This window comes from Chinchilla lanigera, unplaced genomic scaffold (assembly GCF_000276665.1).
Source record: "Chinchilla lanigera isolate Chin_1 unplaced genomic scaffold, ChiLan1.0 scaffold00012, whole genome shotgun sequence".
NCBI classification, from domain to species: Eukaryota; Metazoa; Chordata; class Mammalia; order Rodentia; family Chinchillidae; genus Chinchilla; species Chinchilla lanigera.
In genome coordinates, this window is record NW_004955413.1 from 3,391,300 (window position 1) to 3,410,424 (window position 19,125).

Genomic DNA, 19,125 nt, shown 5'->3' on the forward strand with positions numbered 1-19,125 from the left:
AAAAAAGAAAGACTTGTGCCAGGCACAAAGTGGGAACTCTATAAACACAGATGGAGGAGCAAACAAGTGAGGTGTCTGCCAGGAGAGATAAGAGGTGCAAAAAGTCACTGAGGGCCAAGTGTCCAGGCCACAGCTCATGAAGGAGGCAGTTTGGAGAGGCCTTTTGCAGCACGGGGCACTGAGGGTCACCACAACAGCTTCTGCAGCAGGAGCTGGCACTGGGGTGGGAATGCATGGGGTGGCCTACGTGACCTACAGTCAAGTGGGTTTGCTGGGGAGGAGGAGTACAGTGGGAAGAAGATGGATGATAGCCTTAAATGCCGGTTTATATCCGATGTAAGAGCAACGGGCAACTGTCTGAGGGGTGAGGCGAGTGTTGCCCACAAACCTACTGTTTGAGAAAGGGTGAGGGGATGGAGATTCTAAAATAGAGAAAGTGAGGGAAAGGGTGCAGCCATTGGGCTGTGAAAATAGTTCAGTGGGGCATGATCCATGGATAAAGAGAGGAAAATAAGGAAGGGAGGGTCCATAAAACTTGTTCCAAGAAAGTTTCCTGCTACCCAATGCCACACAATTGCAGGATGGGACAGAGAAAGAGCCATAACTAGAACTAAAGGCTCTTTCCACTGGATTCTTCCATTCACTGGTTTCCAACTACACAGCAGAGGGAGCCTTCTGGGAGCATCCAGCCTAAGACCAATAAGAGAATAATCCAGGACAATGCCCATGTGGGTGCCTGAGCAGAGACCACATCAATGCAGCCGGGAAGAAACTGACATCAAAGCAGCACAACAGGTATCTGCATTTTAGAAAGAAAATCTAAGTTTTAAACTTAGTAAAATGATAATTGAATACTTTCCTTCCTGGCCACACATAGTTTTGGGGCTCAGAGAAAAACTTCGGAGTTTAAAAACACATGACAACTATTGTCATCACACAGAATAAAATGCACTTTTTAGAATTCCATCTCCTTTTGGGAAACAGACCTTCTTAAGAAGTGCTTGACACTGGCTTCCCACACTGGAGTTGCCTGAACTTTCTAGGGGAGGAGGGAGATGAGGAACAGCAGGCAGAAATTTACAATGTGGAAATTGGGGTATGGGCACTTTGTTCCTGGCCTTAAAAGAGTTAGGGTCCAGCTTTGCAGGTGGGAATTGCTCTGTAAGTACTTGTAAATGAGTTTTTGATGACCTTGTTGACCGTTCCAACTTCTATCCTTACCATCACCTGGAGCTGTGTAAGAAATGTGCAAGTGGACAGCCAAAAGAAATGTCTACAGCATCACTGACTTCCTGTTCTTCTCTCTGCTTCTCATTCCACACTCTTCTTTACATTAGCTCTTTCTGCCTCTGCCTAGTGCACTGCATCCTGCATCCCTGACTACATAACTTTGCAAGCATGGACCTCCAATATGTCACAGTCTTCAAAACATCCTCAGTAACGTTGGATCAGAACCAGGTGGGGAATGGGGACATCATTTCCCCAGTCTCTGTGTCTCCTCCAGGTGGGCAGGGCACAGTTGTAACGTCTGAGCTCAGGGGTGGTGAACCCATGGCATGTGTGCCACAGCAGGCTGCTCATCATCACCAAAAGCTCGGAAGGGCTCACCGGCACCGTCTCAGCTTATCTCGCTGCACCTCCGCTTGGACGGTACAAGGAAGAGCAGCCTGACTCGTGGCTCACTCTGGAAGGTGGTGCAGCATTCCTCACCTGCCTGCTGTCTCTGCCCTTCCTTTGGGAGCAAAGATCCTGCAGGAAGCTGGTGTTCTGTGCCCCTGTATGACCTGAGCCTTGCGGGACTGTGCAGCCTGGCCTGCCATTGAGAGGGCAACCTGTGGGGTATTCGGTGCTAGGAAGCTTATGTGGCTCTTTCACTAAGCTACTTCCTCCAGTGTGGCCTTTTCAGTTGTAGAGCTTACATACTGACTTTTGTCCATTTCTGTCATCTTATTTCTCTCCTGGCTCAGTGACCATGGCAGGAGGATGGCAAAGTTAGCCAGATGCCCCTCTGAACTCCAGAAACACCATTCCATTGCATATAAGAATAAACACAGAGTCCTTGGCCCGGTTTTTAAGATCTTCCACCAAAATATAAAGCCAAGTGTCAGTCAGTTCCCTGGGCCTGATTCCCACTCCACTGTGCCCCAGACACGCCATGGTCCCCACCGCAGCCACCTCCCCGGGTGCCTCATTCCTCCAGGACACACATTATGCTTTCTTTCTCCCATATGCTGAGCTTGGCTCTTTGTTCCACTGGTATTTAGATCCAGAAAAAAGAAAAAAAAATAACAAACAAACCAACAAAAAGCTCCCCAGCCGGCCTAGTGGCCACATGTCACTTCTCTTCTCCCTCAGTGCCACATTTCTTGGTTTGTTTCCTCTGCCACGAAATTTCCCTCCCCCTGCGCACTCCCTCCTCCCTCCACACATGCCCACCACTTATCTCCGAGCTCCCACTTAGGGACCTCAGCCTCCAAACCCCCTGAGTCCCCTGCAGTGTCAGATGCACTGCTTAAGGGCTCCCCTGGAATCCCATTCAGCATAGCACTCAGTGCGCTGACAGAAACTGCTCTCTGATTGCTCTCAAGGAGCTTAGGAAGGAACACAGCCAACACATATATGATAGATGGCTGAAGACCTCAGAGTTGCCCCTCTGGGTGGCAACCTGCCTTGGTCACCAGGGAAGTCAAAAGTAGGTGCCACCATCCGCAGTCTCAGAGCAGAGGCCATGCTGTAGAAGGGCATTGACTAAGCAGCCAGCAAAGGTTGTCTTGAGCAGGCAGGCACACTACCAAGCACCCAGCTTCTAGCTGGTCAGTGAATTAAGGACATCACACCTTCAAGTCAGCTTCCCAATGCGGTTAGAAGCAGCGGAGTCACATAGTTCCTACAGTCAAGAGGGAAATCCCCGAAATCAAAGAGGGAAGGGGTGAACCCTGGCCACCCAGAGTAAGTACAGTGAAGAAAGGGTCCACACTCTCAGCCTCCCCCATCCAATGTGCGGATGCCAGGATGTGGAGCTCAGGCAACAGCCAGCCGATGGTGGCTCAGATGACACAGCCTGGTGCGGGGCCACTGCATTTTCTCACTGGCTTGAGGCTGGGGAAGTCTGATACCCCTCTTTGAAGTCTGTTCGGGGCTGGGGAATGCAGGGATTTTCTGGGATAGATAAGACCCTCTTGGGCTCAAGTATCAAGGGGCTTTCCTCCACTTTGTAAATGCTGCTGGGAAAATGAGGAGAGCTCAAACTCAAGTCATTTTTAACAGGAAGTGCTGAATCTGCCTTGCTTGTAAGTGAGGCTAGCATGAATAGATTGACGGATTATCCTTGGGGGATGGTGAGTTCCCTGTTACATGAGGCAATCAACATGAGCCAAAGGACAATTGAGTGTTGCAGAGAATATTGTTGCCTTCAGGGTAAGCCTTTTAGCTTCAAGTACATGGGCCTTGTACTTTCTCATTCTTCCACTACAATGCACTGTGCAAATCACCCTATTTCCATCTTCTTTCCACCTTTGATCATACTACCAGGCACCTTACACACAGTAGAGGCCCAAGGCAGACAGGATATGTGCTACAATACCTATTTTGGTGAGCCACTTGGCCACAGCCCCATAGATCTCATCCAGGATGAGGATGACTACGAGGTTGATGATGACTGCCGTCGCTGTTACTGTCACCCGGACATTCGAGCGTGTGGCCTTGTTGAGAGACAGAGCAGCTGCAGTTGTGATCCGATACACAATGACCCCAAAGACAATCGAGAACGTCAAGGCGATCTGTCCAGGGAAAACAGCAAGAGGAATAACTCAGCAGGCAGTTATTGAGCACCAACTATTTGTTCAGCCAATAGTTCTGCTTGCTTTGCCAGGTGTTACTGAGCTGCAATACCCAAGGGAGCTGCAACCCCCAGGAATTCTTACACAGAACTTCAGCATAGGTACATTTTCTGGGGGAGGATATCTTTAGTCTTTAGCAGAATTCAAATGGTCTGTAACATACACATACACACACATGCACACACACAAAGGATGAAAATTCCAGGCACTGTGGAGTATACAACACATCCTTTGACTTCTTTCCTTAGAGGGCTTTCCATTTACTATGGAGATAAGAGGAACACCTTTAAATCACAATAAATAACACAATATTAAGTACTGTCTTAGTTACTGTTCTCATCACTGAGACATAATACCTGATGCCTACAAGTTAGAGAAAAGATAATGGTCTTAGTCCATAGTTGGCTGGCTCTACATCAGGGTAGCATGGCAGAGGGGCATCACAGAGGAGAAACAGTCCATGGCAGAACAGGCAGGAATCAGCAGGCCACAAACTTCCCTTTCCCTTTTATCTCATCTAAATTAAAGCTTTTTGAGTGGTGCCACCCCCCCCCCCAGAGTGGGCCTTTCTATTACCCACACTGAGAAATTTGATAAACTAATTAATGGTCTAATCGAGTACCATACACCCTTAATCTCAGCATCACGCCCTTAATTTACATTCACATACCCTAGATCTACCCACCTCTGAAAAGCCCCACTTATGGCCGCAAGAGGGGGGACATCTAGATACAATCCATAACAAGTACTAAGTAAGGAAGATATCCACTAAAGGAACTCAGAAAACAGGGAAGCAGGCAGATCTGCTTGGTCCTAGAGTTGTGTGGAAGAAGTGGGCTTAAAACTGGACCATCCATGAGAAGAAAGAAGGAGACACTGAAGGTATCTGAGCTGAAAAGAGATGAGTTACAGCTTGGTGGGAGGGACTGCTAAGGAAGGTTGCTCAAAGGAGAAAAAGGTGAGATACATTAGAAGTGATATATTCAGACTTAGTTTGAGTGAACAAAATTGCAGTAAAGTTTCTCTAGCACTTGGCTCAAAATGGAGAGTGCAGATTTCTCATTTGGTAGAAATCTCTTGGTGATGTGTTCCTAAAGGAAATGTACCAGTCTATCCACCTCTAAGGTCCCCCATTGTCTAGTTCTAGAACCTTAGAATAAGAAGGGGCTCTCCTAGACCTACACAGACCCAACAGCCCCACCCTTTGCCTCTGTCTCCCCATCAAAGCCAAGAAAGGACCACTTGCAGGAAGCACAGGATGCTAGAGAAGAAAGAGCCCTGAGGAAACCTCTCAAGGGTAGACAGGGTGAGCCGACTGCTGGGTGCATGCCCTGCTCAGAGCAAAGGTGCATTTGCTACAGTCAAGTGAATTTTTTTAAAACCTTTTTAGCACTCTTTCTGCAAATGAGGCTGTGCAAGTCCTATTTCCTCTAGAGGACAGGGGACAGGGATGCTGGCTGTGGAGGGTGAAATGGAAAATGTAGGGAGGAAAAGAGCAGGTAGAAGGTGCCCCTCACAGAAGTAACTGCTCCCGGCTACACATTCTGGAGGAGAGGAACAATGTGGGGGTGGTGGGGGAGGTCACAGGCAGCGTGATACTCTGGTGGACGGGGAATGGGTTGCAGATGTGGGAAGACACAGATGCCTTTAGACCTCTGGGGCTTCTGGGGATGCTGAAACACGGAGCACTGGTGGCAGGCTCAGCTGCTGCTCTGATGTGCTTGATAAATATTCCTGTGTCCCGTGTGCCATGCTGTGAAAACGAGCCCTTGGTAAGAAAGGCAGGAAGGTAGTGTTGTCTGGGTAAAGGGTGTGTGTATGTGTGCCTGTGTGCTTGTGTGCAGAGGAGACAGATGGGAAAAACACTCCGTGGGAGGCCCCTCTTCACCCGCAGATCTGTGGAGGGATGACGGCCGCATGAGCGAGAAACCTGGACATGACATCACCCCCTCAAACAATGTACAGTTCACTTCCTGCTCCTCAGGGATTGTCACCACCAGACAGTAAGGGCCTGGAAATGTGGTGTGAGATTCTTTCTCCCCAAAATCACTTTTGCAGTGAAGGCCAGTGATGGAAGTATTGATGAGGGAGTGGAGGCCAGGCAATGAGGGTGTGTGTGTGTGTGTGTGTGTGTGTGTATGTGAATTCAGGTTAGGGTTTCAGGAAAGACTGAGGAAAGAAAGCAATAACAGAAACATCCTTTGCTTTAGAGTCATAGGGGAGGCATATGGGAGAAGAGGCTAAGGCCCAGCTATGAAAGTGAGGAAGGAGGAACACTTTTCCTTGCTACTCAAAATACGGCCCATGAACCTGACCCTGCACCAGTTAGAGCCCAGCTCCCTTACCCCTGGATGTACATCCAATGGAAATGAAATCAGCAACCAAAAGAGATCCGTGAATGCCCATGTTTATCATGGCACTATTCACAAAAGCTGAGATAGAGAATCAGCCTAGGTTCCCATCAACAGATGGATAAAGAAAATATGATACATGTACAACAGAGTATTATTCAGCCATAATAAAGAATGGAATCCTGTCATTTGCAGCAGAATGGATAGAACTGGAGGACATGATGTTAAGTGAAATAAGATGAAGAAAGACAAGAATCGCATGTTCTCTCAAATAGGTGGAAGTTAAAATAAATTGAGCTGAAAGTAGAACAGTGACTGCCGAGGACCAGAAAGGGTGCCGGCATGGAGACGCAGGGGTGTAAGAATGGTGGTTGGACGTGATCTGTGCATGCTGTCTAGAACTACCACACCGAATCCCATTAATATGTACTTAACATTTTTCAAAAAAAGAAATGGCTGCCTTTGTGAAGTTGATCTTCTAGTCAGTAAACAGGTAACACAAACAATGTCTCTGGTGGGGCAGGATCGGCGGGGACAAATGAGGCAAAATAGGCATAGGAGCAGGTTGAGCAAGGCAAGACAGTGGCCTTTCAGTGAGGACCTGAAGGAGGGAATGGAGCGGGTAGGGCAGGGTGTCAGGCAAGCAGCTGCTGCACAGTGAGCAGGGGGAGAGGTGGGGCAGGTAAAAGAAAATCCTTCTCTTTAGGGGACTAGACTTTCAAAAACATCAAAAATGAGGAAACGTTGGTATCCTCCAAGGACTTCTTAGAAACTAGTAAGTAGGGGACCATATAATTTATTGTCCAATCTGGAATAGTTCTGAGAGTAAAAAGAGGTTCTACTAAAATGACCCTAGGACAGGAAGTCTAGACCAGGACCAGACTAGGGCATTTGAGTTTAAAGGGCTTAGCATCCCAGGGGTTCATCCCACACCTGCTCCCACTCCATTCCTGCTCAGATTCCAGCCCCAGCACTTGCTGATGCAGATGAGATTATCAGTTAGGATACAGTGAGATTATCAGTTAGGTTTTGGTTCTGATGCAGACTCTTGTGTTTATATCAAGTTTTGGAGTTAACTAGGTTGGAAAAAGGAAGATTAGGAGAGAATCATATATAATTTCTGCACAACAATTTCCACTCTCCAGTCTAGCCTTATGAGTTCTCAAGGAAAGAAGGAAGGAAAGAAGGAAGGAAAGAAGGAAGGAAGGAAAGAAGGAAGGAAGGAAAGGAAAGGTAGAGAAGGGAGGGGGAAGAGGAGGGAGAAGGAGAGAGAAGGAAACAGGAGAAGAAGGGAGGGAGGGAGGGAGAAAGGGAGAGAGAGGTGAATATAGTAGAACTTTGGCAGGATGATTCATTATTGACCTAGTTTCTAGTATTTATTAATCATACACGTGACTGACTCCTTCACCTCTTCCAGAACCTCGCTAAAATCTCAGGGAGGACTTCTCTGCCCAATCTATTTAATGCATACATTTAGTGTGTTTTTAATTTCACTGTGAACATACAGAACCATTCATTTCACACCCAAGCACACACACAGTTGAATGAGCGAAGCATTGTCTCCACAACCCAGATGTATATAGGCAGCACCTGTGCACGCCCACCTGTCACATACCACCTCTCATCCTGCTCCTCCTTTAATGCAAACCCAAGGCTGCAACCTATGACAGCCACTTCCTGCTTATCTTTATGGTGCTTTTTCACCCATTGTTTTGTGTATTGGTGTTATATCAGCTTGGTCATTTTCATGACTATGTAGTACTTAATTGTATGAATATATATCAATTTATTTAGACACTGAGGATAGGCATTTGGATTCTTTTTAGTCTGGGGTTATGATAAACAGCGATTTTTATACAGGTATTTTGTTGTGCATGAACATGAGTTATTCTCATTATTGACAGGTTTTTTTAATGGCATGCTGTTGGTATTTCATGGTGGTTTAAATTAGAATTGCCATGATTGCTAATGAGACTGGATACTCTTTATAGGCTTATTGGCCATTTGGATTTTCTTTTTTGTCAAGTAACTTCTCAGGTTTTCTTTATTATTTTTGTATTGTCTTTTTCCATTGGCCTGTAATTCTTTATACATTTTGAGATTATTGCTTTGTGAGTTACAGTTATGAATATTTTATCCCACTCTAAGCCAGGCATAGTCCCTTATTTCTGTCCTCTTATTTCCCACAAAACCCGAAAAACCAAATTTGCCTAGGTGGGAAAATTTCTCCAAGGTAAAAGCAGTATTAATGCTCAGGCATTGTTTCCTTGGCTCCTAACTGCTTTTAGACTTTTACTCTAGTATTTTACCATCCTGCCAGCCTTTCAAAGCTTTAAAAAAAATTGAAAAATATGTTTATATAATTTTAAAATTAATTTCAGCAAAATAGGATGTTACAAATATCTCAACTCACCACTACTGTAGATGGAAGTCCATTTTACTTAATTTACTAATTTATTATCTGCAAACTCTTTAAAGAGAGGGATTATTTCATTTTGTTTTCTGCTTTACCCAGTCCCTAAGAATAGTATCATGCACATAGTTCCACCCATTAACTATTTTTTGAATGAATGAATAAACTCTTTGATAACAATATACATATTGTGGGAGGCTTTGAAGTGCTAAATTAAACTTCGTATCATTCCAGTTTAACCCACGACAACTCACCACTCATTCTTGAATAAGCTCTACATGCCTCACACTTGTCAGGCAAGGTGAAGAAAATAATCTGGACTGCTAAGCTTTGACAATGCTAACTTCATCTGCAAAGTAAGGAGTTGAATTAGACATTGTCTAACCTTCCTTTACTTTTTAAATTTCAGAGGTTGGGACATGGTTCCTGTCCTCAGTAGCCACAATGACAAAATAAGACTGGCAATGATAACTTCACTCCAGGATCAGAGTTACTCCTGATCTGTAGGCTTGACAGTTATACTGATTTTTTTCAGTCCTAAATTTTGGCATAAGTAACCCCTCTCTCACCCTGCTATGAATGTGAAGCCCTGCTTAGAAATGCCCTGAGTTGTCTTTACACACTCTCCTTTGTAAAACTGAGTATCTGCTGCTGAGTACAAATCTCATAAAGAAGGACTGGGGGGTGAGTGGGCTTAACTCAGTCCATTCGTGTTCACTTTCCCCGAGGTCTTCTGGCCTATATCACTGTTGTCTTCCCCAGGCTGGCTCCCAAGAATGAGCTGCTACCACTGATCTGACTCACTATGAATCACAGGCTCCTCCCTCTGCATCCAACACAGCTGAGACCATCTGGGTCCTGCAAAAGAGCTCTACCAAACTGCATGGGAGGACACAGGGAAATAAATACAGCCACCACTACAGGGACACTTAAGAATCAGACTTACAGCCCCAGCTGGTTATCTCCTGTGGCATCCATTCCATAAACCATCGAAGAGAGCCACCCACAGTCCCAACATGCCGCCATAATTCTGCAGCCCTCTTTCTTGCATTTCTCCTCAAGGTCCTATGCTTGACAAGGTTGAAAGCATCATCTACCAACCTACTTTGGAAGCTCCAACTTCAGACATGTGAGGCCAGTGGCCTCAGTATTGGATAAGACACTGTTTCTCTCTATAGGACCATGGCTTCACTTTATCATACCTTCATTATTTCCACAGCACAAAGAATAAACACCCACAGCATTTCCGTAATGGGATCTACATGCACACAGTCATAGGCAGGTGATCTCTTGGGAAATTACCATGAACAAGATGGAGGCAAAGTTCATCAAGTAACCTGGGAACCGATCCTTCCAGGTCAGTTTATCTTCATCATCATCCTGGAGGAGAAACAGAAGAACAGAGACAATCAGAAGTCAAAAAGAACAGATACGGGTTTGCTCTCAAGTTTGCATATATTTGCGTAGCATCAATCATTTGACATTTTATATCTTTTCCCAGTCACTGGTGACTTACCTTCTGTATCCACACAGCACCTCTAATTTCATAATTTCTAAATGAGCTGACATAGCTCAGAAAGCTATAGAAGACCTGATTTGATGACATCCCCACTCTCGGCTAATGGTCTAGTTCAGCTCATGTCAGCTGTGCAGCCACAGGCATGCCTCTTCAGATTTTGGATCCTCTATTTCTTCATCTGTAAAGTGACCACAGTAGCGACATCTGCCCTACCCACTGTACAGGGTTTATTTATTTATCCAAACCCAGGAATATGGCAAAATAATGGGTGAATGGTAGACATGATGCAGCTACAAGGAAGCAGCCTAGAAACAGACCAGCAGTGAATAACATTAACCAGTGACCTTGGATCCTAATAACTGCACAAATTACCTCAAGTTTTACTCTCCAAAGAACCCATACATAGTATCATTTGTTTCCTCTAGGGTGACTGGGTTCTCCCTTCCTCACAAATGCAGACATTCTGAAATGTGGGTTAAGCTGACCCATTCAGTCCAGTTGACTGAGAGTTTCCCTGCCCCTCTCAGATGGTTTACAACTCACTCGGGCCTCGATCCTGCGGCAACCACACCGCCGACCACAGCCCCGCTTCAGCTTGAAGACCTCCTTCAGTAGAGAGAAGCCGAGAGGTGTGAATGGTAAAAATCCCTGCTACATATTTCCTGTACAAAGTTAGCTCAGGCACTTGAATACTTTGAGCTATAGTTTTGTAAAGTTAGGATTGAGACAATTGTCCTGCCTACCACATGACATGCTTGCAAAGACCTCCTGAAGCCACAACTGCAAAGGCGCTGAGAAAATGGCAAAGCACGCTGTGCCGGCCAGGTAGGAGTCCCAGTCACTCACAGCAAGGGAGGGCTGCAGACCCAGGCTCTGTTTCCTCTTCCCTCCTCACCAAGGCCACTGAAAAACACACCTGATTTGACTCTAGCAACAGTGCCATCTAGCCTTGGAAAGCTTGTACTGTAAGCTGAGGCTCTTTTTGGCCTAGGAGACTGTGTTCTAAACTCCTTTGTCCAGCCACTGTGTACAGATTTTAATGCCAGGCACAGAGCCAGAAAGCAAAAGGAAGTCCTCTTGATCACTGCCCCTGTGGGGTCCCCAGGCTGAGGACACCCATATACCAAAAGGCTGAAGAACCACTTGTCAGCTTGGGAGTGAGGGTCATCTTGGGAGAGAGTCTCTGGGGACCTAATAGAAAGAACAATCTTATTGCATGTCCAGAACTGAGCCCAGGGTCGAGCTCACTTGAGTGCTGAGGCTGAAGTCATGCAGTAATTAACACTTTCCTGTATACAAGGTGCAAGCAAGCCACCTACTCAGGTTTTCACGATTCAGTGATGAGATCAGGTTTCTGAACTCCTAGTCCAACCGACTTTTCATCACATAGAGAGAACAAGGTAACTATTGGAAGTGACTATTCTGAAGAGATGGGAGCACACATATCTATTTCTAATGGGACTGGAACAAGATCCAAGCATATTCTTCTATTAGGTCGAATACCAAGAGGGAGTGGAATTTTTCATTTTCCTTCAGTATTTTTAGTTTCACTCACCCACTAGTGTCTTCCTTTAAAGTATCATGAAATTATCTTCCTTTTAGATGTTGATAAGGAAGTTGGAGCATGGTGGCACACACCTGGAATCTCAGGTACTTGTGAAGCTAAAGCAGGATAGTAGATTTGAGGAAAGCCTGGGCTACTTATTGAGACACTGTGAATAATAGGGGGTATAGTTCAGTGGTCGAATGCTTGCCTAGTACAAGTAATGCCCTGGTTCCATCCCCAGAATTGTAAAAAAAAAAAAGATAAGGGAGATGGCAGATGGGGTGGTAGAAGGCAACACTCAACAGGAACTCCAAAGAGAAATAGCAGGAGTGCACAGAGGCTCTTCCTGAGGCCTGCCTAATTACAGTGAAGTTCTAGATGAATGAATCTGGGTTCAGTTCTTCTCAATAAACATGATCTGAGCACCAAGATCATGGATAGACCAGGCTCTTGGCTAGATTATGAGGACAAAGTGACAAGGTCCAGTCTACTCCAGAGCTCACAGACCATCAAGGATACAAGAAAAAGGATTTCACAGCTAGACCTGACTAGGAAGGTGACGTTACTATTTTGCATGAAAGAGAGACATTAAAAAGGAATTAAATTGGATGGTCTCTCAAAGCAAGTCTCTTGAAAAAAAAAACTCATTTCTATGTAAACAATCTAGTATTTGTTGAAAAATCCTTCTTATGTTTATAGTGATGAGCCTTTTTTTCTGGGAGTCATAGCTTCCAACATACACAGTTTTCATGCATTCGGATACTATCCAAACACAAGAAGCCAAGAGAAACACAGAGATTACAGTGTGTATTCCAAGCTCCCAAAGTTTCTATTAAAGATGACAATAAAGAAACCAGGTTTTACTTATGAAAATCTGGATCTAATAATGGAAGCCAATTAAAATTGTCCACTCATGAGTACATTAACAGTGTGAAGGTTCACTGCAAACACCATTGACTGAAGTGTACTCTCCCTCCAAGTTCTGACACCGCATCCCTGGCACTGAAGAAAGTAGACTTGGAACCACAACATCTCTGTGCTAAGCTCTTGGTTCTAATACTTAGTAGGCAATGACCTGGGGAGATTCCCAGAACCTCAGTTTCCTTATCTATAAAATAATTCTATCCCTTATCTGTAAAAGAGTTATATCTATTGCCTTTCAAAATAGCAAACCTATGAAGAGGGCCAGAACAACGCAGGCAGGCACCCAACGTGAGAACTCTGCATCTTCCCCTCCTTTTAAAGTGGTGAGCATAACACTTATCTCACCTGAGTGGCAGAGGTACTGTGTGGATCACATGAGTAAATGTATGTGAAAGAGTTCTGTGAAGGCTCACAGGAGACTAGGGGCTAACTGGCTCTTGATTATATCAAAAGTAGGTAGCTACAAAGCACTTAGCTAACGGCACCATTGTTTAGACAGGAGCCCGTCTGTGCTTAGTTCTTTGTCTCTGCTGCCTGTGTCTACTTCCCTGGACCGTGGCTCCCATGTCTGAATCTCTACCCAGCAAGTGGCACAGTAATACACACACCCACACAAGTGCCCTTCTGCAGACTGAGCATTTGGAAATGAAGCCAGTACAAAGGTAATACATGACGATACTATTTAAACAAATTTCTTGGAGAAAAGGGATTTTGAAAAGTGGCAATTATCCCTGGGGGTTTTCCCCCTTTATTTTTAAATGAAGATTAAAACATATGTAGCAAAGGTCACCTTTGTCAATGTGCAGCTCTGCAAGTTTCGATGAATATACAGTCATATAATCACAACCATAATCAACACACAGCACAGTTCCATCACTCCTTAATACTCCTCCACGCCTTCTAGTCTGTATCACACTCACATCCCCAGAACCTGCAAGATCTGTTTTCTGTCCATGGTATATATGTGTATCCATATAGTTTACAGCACTTTAAGGTTTGACTTCTTTGACCTAGCACAGCGCATTTGGGATTCAACCATATTATTTTATATCTCAGGAATTTGTTCCCATTTTCTGAATATTTTATCATATGAGTGCATTGCAGTTCATTTGTCTCGAATTTATTCTTTAATTTAGGGATGTATGGGTTGCTTCCAATTTTTAGTAATTGTGAATAAACCACTAGTTTTGGTGCAAAAACAGCTTTTCATTTCACTTGGGCAAACAGCAACTAGTGTAATGGCTACATCATATGGTAAGTGTATGTTTGACTTTATAAGAAACTGCCACATTGCTTCCCGAAGTGACTGTGCAATTTTGCATTTCCATCAATAACCTATTATAGTTCTTTCCTCTACCTTCTTTCTTTAAATAAATTTCATTTTAGAATTATCTTATATTTGCAACAAAGCTCAAAAGATAACACAGAGAGATGTTCTATATTCTGCATTCAATTTCTCTTATATGTACATTAATAACCAATGAAATAATATTATACATTATTATTAAATCAAGTTCACACTTCCTTTATATTAGGTAAAAACATTTATATAGTTTTGACCTAATGTCCATTTTCTGTCACAGGGTCCCATCGAAGACAGTACCTTATATTTGTCATTTTGTCTCCTCTAGACTATGAAAGCTCTTCAGACTTTCCCTGCTGGTGATGACCTCGTCACTTTTGACGTGCACTAGTCAAGTGATTGTTGAATGATTCTCAACAGTGGGTGTTGAAAGTTTTTTTCAAGACTTGAGTTACAACTTTGAGGGAAAAAACAGAGGTAAGGGGCCATTTTCATCACATTAGATCATGGAGACAGCTACAGTATAGCTCATTCATAATACCAACCTTGACATTCTGGTGGAGGTAGGGTTTTTTTGTATTTTCTGTATCTATCATAAAGTCTATTTTTCTCCTTTATAGACTTTGTAGAAGGAAGTCAGTAGGTACTCACACTTAAAAGGTGAGGAATTATACTCCACCTTTTTGAAGGTATCTACAGATATCTCTAGGCTTTTCATACAGATTTTTATATTTTGAATGTTCTTAAAGAAGAGCTATAGAGAAAAGGTGCTCAATCATTATAATATGAACAGTACACATTTCTCTAAGCCCTGAAAAGAAGCAAAGAATATGATAAATGCCAAGAGCAGCATGCTTAGCAAGGAACTGGGTTTAGGATTCAAAGGAAACAGGCTGTGACCCTCTTTCTCCCAGACAGCCTACCAAGGGCAGCAGTGCAAACGTCATCACCATCAATGGCAGCTCCCTCAGTATCTCCCTGAACAACTCCACCTAAGAACAAGAGGGCTGGGAATCAAGTCTCATTGGTTTTTATTAAAAGGTTATATATCAAACCCATGTTCCTGCACATATTTGGTGGGCAGTGTCAAAGAGGAAGAAAGCAATAGCTTTGGGTATACAATACCTAAGCCTCATTCCTTGTCTCTACCTCACAAGCTGAGCACTCGGGATTGTTACTGTTCAATGTCTCTGTGCCTTGACAGCTACATCTCTAAGGAGGCAGCCGCTGAACATGCTCTCCTGAGTGTCCAATGAGCATCTCACATGTGACAGTTCTTGGAAAACGGTAAGTTCTCTATAGAGGGATTCTGAATTGTATAACTTTTGGTTCTATACAGAAAGCATTCATTGGGCATTCAACATGGGGATATATGTAGGACAGCTCACACTTTTTGCCCATAAGGAACACCCCCAAATAGTAGAAGAAATGAGAAAGAGGGGCACAAGTTACAGCATGATATGACACATGTAAAATGCCATGAAGAGAATGACGAGCAGCCTAAGGGAGCATAAAGACTTCAAGATGAGGAGACATTTTTTTCTGATTAGAGAATTGTAAGAATTTTTCAAAACAAAAAAGGAATGTGGACATTCCAGACAAAGTACTATACCATGTACAGAGGCACAGAGATGTCATAATGTATAGCACCATCAAATGGTTCACTATAATAAGAAGAGAGGATGTGCAGACAGAGCAGAGGTATAGGTAGATAAGGTTAACACACATCCTAATGACAGTTCGTTACAACTCATTTTCACCAAGATGTAAAGAAGCAAAATTCAAAGCAGAACAAGATTTCTAGCAGAAGATGAAGGGCGGTCTAACATCAGACTGGCAAGAATCTTACAGAACATACAACCCAACCCCTCACCTCTCAGATTAGCCTGCAGGTTTAAGGGGAAGAGGGATGCACCCCTGGCTAGCCAGCTGCTTAATTCCAGAAAGAACTACAACAGTACCCGTGGTCTTTCTGCTCAATTTTCAAGAAGGCTGTTACTAGCTGATTATTTCATAATGAAGGGCTGCTTCTAGATTTTTAATTCTGAATCATTTTTAGAGGCCTTTAAATATGACTTATGTTTTAACATCACAATGGATTTATTTCTGATGGTAGCTAGCAATACTGAAAGAAGCTGCTTTTTGCAATGATTTCATGTGTTGTTTGAGGAGAGGAGCAGAGGTACTGGCTGCCTATTACGTCTAACCTTTTGCTCTTGTCTATAAAAATCTCCTCATTTAGGTTGTGCTGTTCCGCCACATAACACTTGTTGCGGTTATCATCTGCATCCCATCTTCTTCCCGGCCACAATTTCGCTGCCGTCGCAGGCAACTCAGACACGGACACTTGAGAACCTCTATCACCTGTAATGTCCTCAACATCAGTCTTACTTCTCCTTGGCCAGCAGTTCCTGACCCCTGGTGAGGCAGGTGACACACTACCTGAAAGTCTTCTGCCCCTGTTCATGCACCACTCTCAGGCTCTCAGTTCCAGCCACTCAGCCACTGTTCCCACTGAAACACTCAGATCTCTTCCAGTTGTTTCCTGCACTGTTGAGTACAGATCCCGGGCCTGTTACTCCAATCATGCATGTGATTTGCTGCCTGATTCTTCCAAATGACCACACACTAGTGCTTTGCATTATAGCAGAACCTTCCGCTCACTCTCTGTGAGCAGATTTGGGATTATAAGCACTACTGGAACAATTATACTGGATGGGTTGGTGCCACAACATTTCATAACTGGCAGCATCAGCTGTGCCACACTACTGCCCATCCATCTTTCTTCCCAGTTTCCTTCCATGCCCCCTCAGTTCTTTCTAGATTGTGTCTCTGTCTACGCGCTGTCTACTATCCTTCCCTTGTGCTCATTGTATAGCCTTAACTCTATCTTAGTCACTTTCCTCGCTACTGGGACAAGATACCAGGCATACAACTTAAAGATGGAGAGGTTTATTTTGGTTTGCTCCAAGGCAGGGCAGATGGCAGGGGCACAGCAGGGGAGTAGCCAATCATTTTGGGGAGGTCAGGAGGCAGAGAGGAAGAGAGGCAGGGAGATACACCCTGCCAGGCCACACCCCCAGGGACCCACCTCTTCCCACCAGAACCCACCTCCTAAGTGCAAGACAGCTGTCAGCCCCCGTAATCCAATAACGTCGCAAAAGCCCTGCCAACTAGTGCATGAGGCTCTTGGAGGATATGCAGGTAGAAACCATAACACCTTCACTGAGCAAAAGCCAGGAGCATCATGTAAGGATGTCACTGTCTCCCACTGCCTTCAGTTTTTCTGCTCTGACCTTCCAGTCTCATTTGAAGAAATGTTTCTCTCCCCACTGGCTTCTGCTATTACAATCTTGCCTTTGAATCTCATCCTTCACTCTACCTTACCTTACACTACTGCAACATGTGTTAAAACATAGCTATGTACCCCGTTCACCAAGAGTCTGGAATGGGGTCTGAGAATGTGCATTATCATACGTTTTCATGTAGGGTTAGTTAGTGTTGGTTATGATGCTGCCGGTAAGGTGGCCACATCTTGATGATCACGTTCCTGAGCCATTTCCTTTCTGCTGGGTATTGCCATTTATACTACAAACACTGAACAATGTAAGCTGACACTTTTAAATTGCCCATGATTTGACTGACACTTGGCTGAATATCTTGGACATAGCCCACTTACTTTTTGCCATATTCCTTGAAGTTACAGTTTTGATCCCCATGCCATACCTGGAAGAACTGAAGATTGCAGGATAAGGAACTCAATCTAGTAAGTTACAAGCTAGCAAGTTAGGGCTCTGAATCTAATATGTCCTAATCTGGTGCCTCTGATCTCCTTTCTCCTACATGGTGATGGCTCTGCCGAGCTCTGTCATCCAAAAAGAATACATCACCCAAGGAATCCAGAAGAGAAAAATGTGATCAAGATCCAAGGAGGAAGGGAACTAAAGTTTTCTTGATGAAGAGCTCAAGTAAGTTAGAAATAGCAGGGCTGGGTATATAGCTCAGTGGCATGAGTGCCTTGCCCGGCAAGCGCAGGTTCCTGAGTTCAATTCCAGGTAACAAAAAAAAAAGTTAGAAACAGCAAAGCATCTGTTAGACTTTGCCCATAAGTGCCCATCAATGGATAAACATGTAAAGAAAATATGGAATATGTACACAGTACAATACTATTCAGTCATAAGAAAGAATGAAATCTTGTTGTTTACAGCAACATGAATGAATCTGGACAATACCATGTTAAGGAAAATAAGCCAAGCACAGAGAGACAAATACCACATGATCTCATATGTGGAATCTAAAAAGCTGATTTCATAGAAACTAAGAGTGAAGTAGTGATCACCAGAGACTGGGAAGGAAGGGGAGAAGAAGGGCCTGGGGAGAGGTTAGTCAATGAGCACAGTGCTATAGTTAGATAAAAAGAACCAATTTTATTCTACTGTCCTTGTAATAACATAACCAATATTTTTCAAAAGTTAGAAAAAAACTTGCATCATTTTCATCACAAAGAGATGGTGAATGTTTAAGTCATAGGTTAGTCTAGTTTAATCATTATGCAGGGCCAGGGACATAGTTCAGTGGCATAGCACCTGCTTGGCAAGTGCAAGATCATGAGTTTGATTCCCAGTATCAAAAAAAAAATCATTATGCAATTTATACTTGTATCAAAATAGCATACAGTGCCCTATGAATATCTTTAATTTTTACATGTCAATAAAAGGAAAACTTTAAAAAATTTCCTTAAGATCATATGCAACCTATGTGAAGAAGTGAAACCAAGACTGCAGCTGGTGAGGAAGCAGCTGGGAGAAGAGAAAAAGATATGCTATAGTTTGCTTCCGTAAGAACTTGAATGGAAGCTGGGCGTGGTGGTGCATGCCTGTAATCCTAGCACTTGGGAGGGGGAGGCTGACATAGGAGGACTGTGAGTTTGAGGCCAGCCTGGGTTACAAAGTGAGTTTGCTGCCAGCCTGAAATGCATAGTGAGACCCTGTCTCAAAAAGACAAAAAAAAAAAGAACTTGTATGGAACACAGGGTTGAAACCAAGTTTATTATTAGTACTCCCCTTGCTATATCCTCTTCCTGGCCAAATTTAGAGTTTTATGGATTGCCCATAGGCCAAGAAGTCTCAAATCCTTATCACCCATTTGATTGTTGCCCATTTCTCCAAATGAGCTTTGCCCATTTCTGCAAAGCTCCAAATTCATGGATCCAACCACCTAGTGAATATGT

General features: G+C 43.9%; 1 protein-coding gene across 1 annotated transcript in view; it reads right to left on the reverse strand.

The window, feature by feature from the left end:
• The window catches only part of Ano2 (anoctamin 2, calcium activated chloride channel), a 316,981-nt gene that overhangs the window by 58,025 nt on the left and 239,831 nt on the right, over positions 1 to 19,125 (reverse strand). Inside the window, exons 14-15 of the mRNA XM_013511280.1 lie at positions 9,906 to 9,983; positions 3,584 to 3,779 (exon numbers count right to left, since the gene is read on the reverse strand). Coding sequence (XP_013366734.1) covers positions 3,584 to 3,779; positions 9,906 to 9,983 — 274 coding nt within the window. The remainder of the gene's footprint in view (positions 1 to 3,583; positions 3,780 to 9,905; positions 9,984 to 19,125) is intronic.